The 12,165-nt window shown below is 40.5% G+C and overlaps 1 protein-coding gene across 1 annotated transcript in view; it reads right to left on the reverse strand.

Annotated features, from left to right (window-relative positions):
- The window catches only part of CUNH6orf118 (chromosome unknown C6orf118 homolog), an 18,214-nt gene extending 8,044 nt beyond the window's left edge, over positions 1–10,170 (reverse strand). Inside the window, 5 exon segments of the mRNA XM_031059864.1 lie at positions 560–721; positions 9,505–9,572; positions 9,575–9,749; positions 9,751–9,974; positions 10,062–10,170. Coding sequence (XP_030915724.1) covers positions 560–721; positions 9,505–9,572; positions 9,575–9,749; positions 9,751–9,974; positions 10,062–10,170 — 738 coding nt within the window.
- Positions 10,171–12,165: the final 1,995 nt, after the last annotated feature.

The raw sequence follows: 12,165 nt of genomic DNA on the forward strand, positions 1-12,165 counted from the left end.
ACAGCTGTGGTCATTCCTATATGCTAGTGAATAATCTCCAGAAATATTTGGTTATTTCAGCATCCAGAAATAAGATTTCAAAGGAAATCAGGAGACAGTCCTATCTCTCCCTCCTTGAAGTCACTAGGCATTTCAGCATTCATTTCAAGGATAGATAATGCAACTTGGAATACTTAAAAATCCCACCCAGAACCATTTTGTTTCTCCAGGCTAAGAAACAAACAGGTTAAAAATAATGATCCTGTTGTTTAATGTATATTTACTTGCAAATCCCCAGAATTGCAGCATGAATACAGAAATAAACCCTGTGTCTGTAGATCCCCATCTGACATAGTGAGGGTCAGCCTACAAGCCTCCCATTGCAGGGGCAGAGGCTAAGATGCTGTAGTGAGTATTGAAGCACCCAAACTAGGCACATGTTGTGTGTGAGGATAACATAAAGACCACTGAGGGGCAATATCTCAGTGCTAAAAGGTACATCATGGTAGTACCTACATGGACACAAGTACTTCTTCAGAAATCTTACTAGGATGTGTTTAGAATCCATGATTTTTTTTGCCTGAATTTTTTTAAGAGTGTTTGCCATTATATGCACTGTCACGGCATAAACCACTATTTCCTTCTTCACAGTCTCTAGCGTGTTCATTTCTTCCCATTTATCAAGAACTTTACACCTCATAGATTCAAGCTGTTCTGAAACAGAGAGCAGTTTTTTGCTATTCTCTTCGTCTCATGTCTGCTTCAGGTTTCCAGAAGTAAAAAAGCACATGCACAATGTAAAGGACAGAGCCAGCAGTGCAAAGCTAATTGTCATCCAAGGCTGTGTCCATGGGGTTCTTAGTAGGTATACCCACCTATAAACTTGATTTAACCATGCCAAGCACCCACAACATTGTCCCCAGTTCTGTTGGGTACACACACCCCCTGTACCCACGCTTTATTCCCACCAGGAAATGAATGCTGGCACATTCGCAGTGGGCTGTGCCACTCACCTTTCACAGTCATCCCCAACCAACATCCTTTAGCACTTCATGCAAAAATAATCAGGCTCTGACACAAAGGGAACAGAGCCAAGGAAGAAATTACTGAGTCCTAGCACAAAGAACAGATATTGGCACACAAGGAGCAGAATAAACATGCTGTAGTCCCTTAGGAGAGTCCAGAAAAAAATGCACTTCAGAATTTTACAGGCCAACTTCACTGTCACTTCACCCATTCGCCTCACTACAGTCAATAATGTTATATTACAAGATCCTACATGGTCACCTCATGCTTCTGTCCAGCCAGGATCTTATTTGAGGCAGAGACCTTTTTGGTTTTTCACAGCTTGTCAGCAAGCTCGTCTGCAGGCTGTCAGTGTCCATGCTGCTGCAGCCAGAGCTGTATTACAGCCCTTGCCAGCCCCTCATCCAGGGAAGGAGAGGAACTGCATGCACAAATAGTGCCCTTCACTCCAGTGGTCTGTACTAATATAAATAAACTTTCTTTCTTTCTTTCTTTCCCTGGTGGAAAAAGAGCTGAGGATGGTCCTGCTTTCTCTGTCTCCCATAGCTGTGTCCATGTGCCAGGGAAGCTATGGAGAACAGAATAGCCAGGAAAGATGGGTGCAGGGTTACAGCTCCAAGGCTTTGCAGTTGCAGAAGGGAAGGAAGGAGGAAGGAAAGGCACAGGTGAAGGGAGTGAGAACATGGAAAGGAGGAACTGGCCCTTTCTCTGCTGTATGAGAGCTTCTAGCCTTGCTCTCTGGCTTGTCTCACTCCTGCAATCAGCAGCTCAGGAAAATCCTGTTGACTGAGGGGCTGCCCTGGATCTGGGAGGGACTTTCAGACTCTGCAGCATTCATTAGCCATATTTGACATGTAACAGCTGTGTGCCAGGGTGTCACATTCAGGACTAGGCACTATATTGAGTAATGATGATGTCTCATCATTAAAGATCACAGAACACGTAAATTTCCTATTCTCCAAGCAGTTTGTCAGTGGCAGACAGCCCTCTTCTCCATCCCTCTGGTCTGGGTGCAGTATCAGCTCTCACTCAACAGCTCCAGTGGGAGCCAACAGCTCCGATAAAAAGCGAGGCAGGCTGGAGGAAGAGAGTGTGAGCCACATTTGAGGGATGCACTGCCTCATGTGGGGAAAGGGCCTGACCAGCTTCCTGCTGCTCCTGCCCTGGGGTCCAGCAGCCAGCAGCTTCTCAAAGATCCTGCCTTTTGTGTGAAGCACTGTAAATGATAGAAGAGCATAGTCTCAACTCAGTAGATCAGAATAAGTGACTGGTCGGTCCTGGAAGGGCCTCAAAGAAATTTAGCTAGAGAGAAGAAAATTATGTCTTCTGTTTTAGAAGATATTAAGAAAACTTTATTCAATGTTTAAATATACTCATATCTCCCTTTTCTCCTCTGAGAAAATTGTAAATTTCTCATTTCAGGTTACCATTGATGGAACACTTTTTCAATTACTTACATTAACACATCCCACATTAAAAAAAAATTAAAAATCAACAAAACAGACAAAAAACCTAAACAAACAAAAAACCCCACTCAAACTATATTTGAACAATGTTTGTAAAGCTTTGTTCCCTATAGTGCCAGCATATGTTAGCACATGTGGCCCAAATTTCTTGGTTTGGACTTCTAAATAGAGCAGTAAGACAAAAAGGAGAACAGCAACATTAACAACTTTCTGACTTGGCTAGTTTTAATTCCTCAATGTGTAATTGAGGAAGACAGGGAGGGGAAGTTTGAGGTTAACTGAGTTAGTACTTCTGAAATTAGTACCTGGCAAGGAGGAGAAAGGGAGAAACCTTTATCCATTGTTTAAATGTCTGTTAGCTCATTTTATGCAAAACTACTCCTCAGATATGCCTTGGCCTGGAGAGTTCTGTTTGTTTTATTCATTAGCCCCGTGGGAGACCCAGAGCCAATGACTGATTTTACTTTTTTTTAGTGGTTGAGTGCAAAGCAATGGAACTCAAATTCTGTACCATGCTGTAGAAACAAACATAATCAGAGCAGCTGCATTCAGGCATACATTCATTGATGGGAAGACAGTTACTCTAGGGAGAAATCTGGGCCAGTTTAGCTGCTGAAGGAAAAAAAACCAAAAAACACAACCACAGCTGGTTTGACTGTTCCTGACACTACACAGAAAGAAGATAAAGAAGATTTGGATCTTTCTCTTCTCTCAAAGAGGAACTTTACATCACCCCATGAACAGCTATTTCCTTATTTACCACCTTACAATTTACTAACCAGTATGTTCTCACACTCTGGAAGAAAATGGCTTTCAGAACAGGTTTTCACTAAAGCCATAAAATGCAGGTGTGCTATGGTCAGACTAGTTATATTTTATCCTGGTGACATTTCACAGGATTTCCTAGTTTATCAGCAATCAGCTGTTTTATTTTTTTTACTCTTCCACAACTTTCCAGATTTATGGTTTTTTTATCCTACTTAAAGATCCTCATACAGATTCCTTACAGATCAAAAGACTTACTTATCAAAAGACACTGCTTTCTTGAGCAATACATCAATAGAGTGTAAACCTCAGTGCTGTTACTGAATCAAAGCCCTGAGCAAACCTCCAAGAGGGACTGGACTATTGTATGGATAACTACAGCATTCAGGACTGATACAGTGAAGGCTGAAAGAAGCTTAGCAGGGGCACTTGAAAGCACGTGATTCAGGGTTTAACCTCCTCATCACAGGCATGAAATCCAGTTACTGTGTTTCTGCCAGCTGAAGGGTTTCATGCCCTGAGACGTCTCTAACACTTTAGCAAGTCTTCCACTGACACCTACTGGTTTCAGATAAGGCCAGGAACAAAAGAAGTAAAAGAAATATTACACATCTGATTTCATTAGATATCAGCACATTTTGATCACACTAACAGGAAAAATCTCAAAAGTGAGGCAACTGTTGATTGGTTTTCCTTGTGACCCTTTAGAACCTTAATGTCATAATTTGTAGCACATCTCTTTTCTGCTCAACTCAGAAGTGTTCTACCACTCACCTTTTTTATTTTCTGGAGTCTGATTCATCCATTGCACTGTTTCTAATTATTTCTTCAGTCTAGACTAGAACAAAAGAGAAGAACAGCTCCATAAATATCTTTTCAAGATCATATACAAAGGTAGATGTAAGTAAATAGTTGTTACATACAACGAAGATTATTACACATGCCCAGAGGTCAAATGTTGCTCTAATAGGGCAGAGAGAAACTGAGGTTCAGTGAATTATGGCTAAGTGACTCCAGGTTTGAATGTTCAGTGATGCAAAGGAGAGAAGAATTGACACTCTGTGAGGAGCTAACAGGATTCAATCACTTTCTTCTTTATTAAAACTGCAGCTTCTTTTCCTAAGAGGAAACCTCTTGTTCACTGAACAAGGGAAGCAGCTACACATTGTTAGATATCACAATGGCATAAGAGGACAGCTTAGTTCTCTGCCTACATATCTATATTCTTATTTTCTCTCCATCATCAGATTGCAAAAATTCAACCAGACATTTTAACATCTACTAACTAATTTTATTTAAAAAAAAAACAGTTTTCCTTTTCCCCTGCCCACCCTCCAAGGATGGTTTCCCTGCACATTGAAAGGATTACACATGATCCGTGGCAAGAGGAAAAAAATCAGTGTTAGGCTGTCAGTAGGAAGCAATGGATGCAAATGACTCAAATTTCAGTTTTTGCTTTTCATGCAAAACAGCAAGTTGACATTAGGATAGCACATGTGCCCAGACTTCTCTGGAAACAGACTGTCTTCAGAACTGAACAGTCTTATGGGACACTGGCTTTTTATACCAACAGTTGAAAAATCTCTCAAAAACTCCTTTAGATAATTCTGGGATGTTTATCATGATTCCCTGTCACCACTTTGGCAGAAGACAAAATGTCATATTCTTCCCCTTTATCTCTAAAATATTTATAAAAGCTTGCACAAAAATCAATCTCTGAATAGCCTAGATGAAATTTGCATGTGCAGGAGCTATAAATATTCCACACTATGCCCTGTTCCATCTTAAATTCATGCCAGTTTGACTATCCCACAGTAACATGTCATGAATTCTCTCTCTGTAGATAAGATATATGATATCTTAGATAGATATAGACACATAGATTACTGGGTCACTGTTAGTCACCTTTCTGCTTACCTTAATGAAAGCCTATGACCCTAAATCTCTTTCACACTCCAGTATCTTAACTGCAGAATCATCCAAAATAACTTTCAAAAGTACAGTGTAAATATTGTATAATGTACACACTAAATACACTGAAAACAACAATTGAAAAAATATAAAAGACCTCTTGAGTCACCCAGTCTTGTTAGAGTTACATTTCCGAGACAAAGAGATGGGTAAAAAAAGGAGCCAGAAGCTTAGTGAAAGAGTGACTTGGTAATTCTTCAGGTTCAGACAGTGGAGTGGGCAAGAACAAGAAAGCAGGTAGGCTGCCAGGACAGCTTCCAGACCTAAAGGTTAGAGTTCTATGGCAGGTTTCAGCCATTCAAAGCTTTTTCCATTTTTTAATAGATCAAGGGTTTGTTTCAAATTAAAAAAAAAAAAAAAGGAAAAAAGAAAAATATGGATACAAAGTTTTCTGCACACATCACAGCCAGTAAATATGAAGACTCAGACTCGTGCAAACCCCTTGCTTTTGGACAATCCTTCCTGGTGTTATGCCACTGAGCAGTGAGACACCCAACCTAGACAAAGCTCTTATGCTGTCAACTGTGCCATATTCATCATTACCTTTCATTTCATTTCAGCAGATGGTCAATATCACACAGGTACTCCCAGGCTCACTGCTAAAGAGAGTGGATAACCAGGGGGAAATCCTCAGAGCAAATCCACAGGATTGTCTCCGGGTTGATGGAGAACACAGGCCTAAGAAGCTGTCAGAAGCAGAGGGGTCTAGTTTTGGAGTAAGTAAAAAAAAAAAAAAAAAAAAAAAAAAAAAAAAAAAAAAAAAAAAAAAAAGTACAAAAGGATGAGATAGGGAAATGGGCAGGGGCTGAGAGGTCCAGGATGAACTGAGATGGGCTCCTGTGTCATGAGCATGTTAGGAAGAGGCTCCAAGGGGGGGCTGGGCAGGGCCAGTGAGGTATAGCTCTGCCCTCTGATCTTGACATCTCCTCTGTGCTCCCCTTGTACACCCATAAAGGAAGACACCTTTCCTTATGTGTTTTCCTTCCACCAAATTGAGATGTCAGGGGAGGGAGAGGCAGGGGAAAGGGCTGTGCAGCACTGCTCCTGGAAGCCTGAGTCAAGCACCACCCTCTGCTCAGCAGCATTTCTCCAGCAAACCTGGCAAAACCTCATGTGGCTCTTCCAAAGAGAAGAAAGGACAGAAGGTTTGACACTTCAGAAATCCAGCACAGTCTAATCAATGTTCTGCTTATTCTGTAAGCAGCTGCAGTCTCAGATTTCTCTACTGTGAGTTGCTCCTACAGAAACTGTTGTCAACAATAAAGCAAAGGGCAAGAACTAGATCTCTGGTCTCAAACAGGGAGTGAGGGAGTGCCCATATCTGACTTTAAATACTTTATTTCTCTGTAGCATCACCAAGGAAATGAACTAATATTGACAAATAAATACTACCTTGTAATGTGTTATAAGCAGAGAGCCCAGAAGAGATCATGATCTAAATTGAGAGGAAAGAAGACTATCAAAAAATGCTTAACAGTCCAGATTACAGACTCCTGTTTCAGTTTGGCTCCAGGAAAATCATACCTTTCATTCTGTGACAGAAGGTTTGCTTATTCTGCCACATTTGGTTTTTTCAAAACCTAGAGATGACCAATTAGATTTCAACTATACCAATGTCATTCTCAGCACAGTTCACTTACCCAAGTAACTGCTCTTCCTCAAGGATTTACTGATTTCTCTGTCCTCCTCTACCCTTTTCTTCCCCATAAATGTTGTGTATTAATGTGCAATTATTTCCCCCAAAAATATAGAGGAATGTGTTTTTTGCCTCCTCAGTTATCACTGGGAGAACCAATGTAGAAATTCTATCATGACTACTATCACGTTACAGAGTCTGTACTCGATCCGAGTATAATTTTCAGCTGCAATATTTGAGTTGTGTTCCACATGCAAATCACTGCCCTAACTGCTCATGGAAAAAAAAAAAAAAAAAAAAACCACCCAGATTTTGTCCCAAATAAAGAATTATAAGTATTCTAATTCAACATAGTGAAAAAATCAAAAGAAAAAAAAAATAGAAAACTGCCTGCTAAGTAAAATAAGAAATATCACACATAGGTAACCATTAAAGTGAAAGATGGAGAAATAATTCACCAGTAGGTCACAGACTGATTTTTTTTTTTCCTCTAAACATTTTAAGAATTTTAACATTAGGGCTCAAATTTAGAAGGCTGAGGTTTTGGAGGGATTGATTTTTTTTGGCGAAGAGGAGGTTGTTTGTGAGTTTTTGCTTTTTCTAAAATAATGTTTTTAACAAAGTCCTTCAGCAATAACTGGATGTTCAGTGTCAGTTTGTGTTACTCATAATTAGAGAAAACGTGGGGAAGGACTTGTCCATGTTTCCTAAATGCTGTCTGCCCCTCTCTCCTGACCATACAGAGATATTTCAGCAAGTGAAAATGTAAGTGTGGCACGTGATGCTACTCTCTGGTAACCTGGGGGACACTGCAGGAAGAAAGAGTGATGGTTTGCTGCTATGCAGTTAATTAAAAGGCATAAAGTCACAGTAGGAACACGGGGACACATGCAAGGGCTTGTCTCACCAGTAGGGCCAGAAACAGAACTGGGAATGCACTAAAGACAAAAATCACATGGCTCTTGCAGCCATGCAGTTTAATTTGCTGGTCAGTCAAGAAAAATTGGATGAAACAACACACACACAGAGACACACACTTGTGACCCTAATTTAAATGAATAAACAAAAGCAGTGACTGAAAGCATACCCTATTCCTGAATGAATTAATATAAGTATTTGCAATTCACCTTTTTCCCCAGTGGTATTTCTTCCAGTCTTGTGGTCTGTGCATGCACAGAGATGTGCAATTCCTTTTTTCTCCTTGATTTCTCCTTTCTCCATTAACATGTTGAAACTTACCGAATGAAATTATGTCAGTTCAAATCAATGAGCAGACTGGAAATCAACTTTCTATACAGGCATCTCTCTTAACACTTGTATTCACTGTTCTTGTTTGCTTACCTGCGTACAGTGGGAGAAGGAGCAAAAATGAGGAAGAAATTGGCTATCCCCTTTGAGACCACAAGTGATTAAATTTTAAAAAATTATGAAGTCCATGAAGTTTATTTGATTTTAAAGTGTGAGCATTGGGCAAGACAAGAAGCAGACCTTGGAAAACATTGCATTCTTTAAAAGTAACTGTTAGCTCAGATTGTGCTCATAATTCACACAGACATAACCCAAGAACCCCTAGATAAGGAATACAACAGTTAAAATAATACACTTAGAATCTCATAGTTACACATTGCCAAGTCAGAGTAATAAATCTAGGCAAGAGAAAGAAGGGGGTCTCTCAGGCAACCTGTGCTGGGCTCCTCTGCTGTGGGAACTTTTTCTCAAGAGAGCCGCTGGCCTCACTTCAAAGTGCTCTGTGGCTAGATTAAATTTTTCACAACAAGCCTTTTAGGTAGATAATATACTATGGCAGTTTTTTTCTTTGTGAATATATTTGTTTAAAACCAAGGCTGGTAGTAAGTCCAACCATTTAATCAAAGACAAAGATTGACATCACGGCTAGTTAGTACAGTTTTCTGTTCAGCTTTGTACCAGAGTTGCTCTATCTCACAAAAGTTGTACTGATTCAAATTGTTTCTGGGGAAAAGGTTTCCTGGTAAAAAATGCTTCAAAAATTACAAGATCAAGTTGTTACTCTGATATAATACTGCACTTTGCCTCTTCTGTTCTCCCCTATCCCTTCTTCCTTTTACTCTGATCTCTCAGCTCAGAGGTAGAGGAGAAAGGTTGTTTGACAATATTGACTGAGATGGGAGGGAGCCAACTTTTGTGACAAGTCCATTAACCGTGTGGCAGGTGATACTTTCTAAAATCCAGTGGAGGTATGTTGGTATGTATACAAGACAAACAACCTCTACTTAATTGTCTGATGATTTCCAGTTTCTGCTGTACTTGGGCTTCTATTGGCATGGCTGTTTCAGTCAAGCCTGATCTCTATTTCCTGTGTTAGCAGCCACAGTCCAGCAAACACCACTGCTAAATTCTCTATGAAATGCACTTCATAAATAAGCTGGCACCTCACAAAGGATGAAAGCCCGACTATAAGTACCACAGCGAGGGACAAAGTGCCAAATTCGTTCAAACATTTCTCTCATCTACATGAAATGTCAGTTTTTGTCCAGGCCATAGTAGTAGATGTGTCTTACAAATGCTCAGCTAAGGAAACACAGGGGATTGGGTCTTTGTAACGAGAGGTGATTTTGCTTAAATCTCTAACTTTTCTGGAACACACAACCAATGCACCCAGAAAGATAATGCAAAGTTTACCTTTCCATCCACTTGGAGACTCTTTATTACTTTAGTCAGCTTGCTTTCATGCTACTCTAATATTTTGCTGTTAAATCATTTGGTAACAGTTCACGGTTTGCCACAAACTCCTCCTGGAAATGCAAGAACTTGTTAAACTGCTCAGTTTTAGCTACACCAGCCAAGTGTGAAGGTATGAACTGGTATTCCCCTTTGACAAGTTCTACAACCATAACTTCTTACACATCTAGCTCATCTCTTTTGATGACTCTCATAGAATCTGTCAGTTCCCTCCTCTTTCCTTTTCAGTGCTTTCAACTTTAGTATTTCCAGTGGAATAGAAAAATCTGCTGAGGCACTAACACAAGTCACAGATGACTGTGGATGTCTGTTGTTAGGGCAGAAAAATTCAAGCTTTGCTAGAAGCAAAGGGATGCTGGATGAGAAGTTACCTGAAAATCTTCTAATCTTCTTTGCTCTCTCATTTTCAGCTGGGAATTGATTTCTTTCTATTATGGAAAGAGTTTGTTTCCTGGCAGAGTATCATCATCCCTGTTTTATTTTCTCTGAAGACTTACAAAGCTTCTTTTGATTTAAGTGTCCAGAGGTGTAAAGTTTAAGATTTTTTCTGTAAGCTATTTCCACACTGAGATGAGTCAGGTTCCTTGCATGACAGTTTCTTTCCATGGTGAAATGGATTGTTACAACACACAATTAAAAGAAGGAGAAAAGATAAAATATACTTTAAAAAGGTAAAAGTTTAGATGACAAAATCCTTCAACACACAACAAAACTATTCTACTTTTGGAACAGAGTATTTTACACAGTTACGGCCTAAAAAATATGCTGCTTTCTCCTACCTTCTCTGGTTGACAGCTGGACATGAGCCAGTGTGTACCCAGGTGACCAAGAAGGCCAATGGCAGCTTGGCCTGTGCCAAGAACAGTGCGGCCAGCAGGACCAGGGCAGTCCCACTGCACTCAGCACTGATGAGGCTGCACCTCAAGTTCTGTGTTTGTTCCAGTCCCCTCTCTACAAGTAACACATTGAGGTGCTGGAGTGTGCCAGAGAGGGCAGTGGAACCTTGTGAAGGGTCTGGAGCACTAGTCTGATGAGAAGGAGCTGAGGGAACTGGGCTTGTTCTGCTTGGAGAAAAAGAGACTCAAAGAGCACCCTATTGCTCTCTACAACTGCCTGAAAGGAGGTTGTACCAAGGGGAAGGTCAAGCTCTTCTTCCAGGTAACAAGTGAAAGGATGAGAGGAAATAGCCCTTGTACCAGGGACGGTTTATCTTGGATATTATGAAAAATTTCTTTACTGAAAGGGTGGTCAGGCATTGGCACAGGGTGCCCGGACAAGTGGTTGAATCACCGTCCCTGAAAGTATTCAAAATTTGTGTGGATATGGCACTTGGAGATATGGTTGTAGTGGTGAGCAGAGTGGTGCTAGGTTAATGGTTTGACTTCATGATCCTAAAGTTCTTTTCCTGTTGTCATCTTATTGCAAAAGTTGCATACCTTCTTAGTGATTTCTCACGGACATCTCCTTGCAGCACTGACTCCTTCTTCACAGCACAGCCAACAAAGTCCAGCTCTCCCCTCACCCAGCTAACCCACACTTTTATAGCACTCCTCCTTATTGGACACAGCTGTGGCCTGTTAAGGGCAGGCCTGTTCCTAATCTTTGATAATTAGTGCAGCTGCAACTCCTCAGGAGTGAGATTACCTTCTGCACTATCTTTCTTACATTCTATCCCCCCACATTTTCCAACCTTAAGGATTCTATGATTGTTATCCACAGCAGTATACAAGTAGTCAGCAAAACTTGGAGGTAACTGTGTGTTCCTGTGAAGCTCAGCCTCTGCCCACATTCCTTGGTAACACAGTGTCTGGTTGTTTTCCCCCAGGTCGCCCCATAAATTTTGCTGCATGTGAGGGCAGCTTTTCCTGCCAGTTCATTTACAGTGGGCCTAAGGCTGATCCCTTTCTATGGTATGCCAAATAATTCCTTTTTCCTCTCTTAGCACTGGAAAGGTGCAGGCAACATCAGTGACAGAAGGCCAAATAAATGTTAGAAAACCTAATAGCCTCAATGACAAGATTAGGTAGCACTCAAAGTAAAGCATTTCTAATTTGTTCATCAGCCAAATTAGCTGATGAACAATTTGTCTACCATATATGAAAAACTGCCTGAAGTAGTCTCAAACAGTTGCTTTTGAGGATAACTGTGGACTGTTGAGTTACCAACTGTGAGAACACTGTAAGTCTGGGGTCTGTGCCTAAAAGGAAGGCAGCAAGGAAATTAGTAGAAAGCTCATCAACTTTACCTTCAACTTCCAAAAAAAAAGAGCTGGGAAAAGGTAAACTTGCTCTAAGCCTCCACATGACAAACAAGGAGCTGAATAACAGCTGCTATGATGGTTCAAGAGCATCAGTGCAGGAGAAGCAGTTGCTTTTGCATATTTTTAATTTACTTAGGCTTTTGGCATTGTCTTTTGTACTACTGTTTTAAGTAAGCAAAACAAAAAAAAAAAGAAAATTATCTGGATCAACAGGCTAGCATGAGTGCAAAATAAAAACATCAAGAACTCCATACAGCTACACTCAAAGAGTACTTATAAAGACTCCCTGTCCAGAAGGAAGAAGTAACAAGCGATTCTATATGCAGATTTATCTCGAATCT

This window comes from Geospiza fortis, unplaced genomic scaffold, assembly GCF_000277835.1.
Source record: "Geospiza fortis unplaced genomic scaffold, GeoFor_1.0 scaffold41, whole genome shotgun sequence".
NCBI lineage: Eukaryota > Metazoa > Chordata > Aves > Passeriformes > Thraupidae > Geospiza > Geospiza fortis.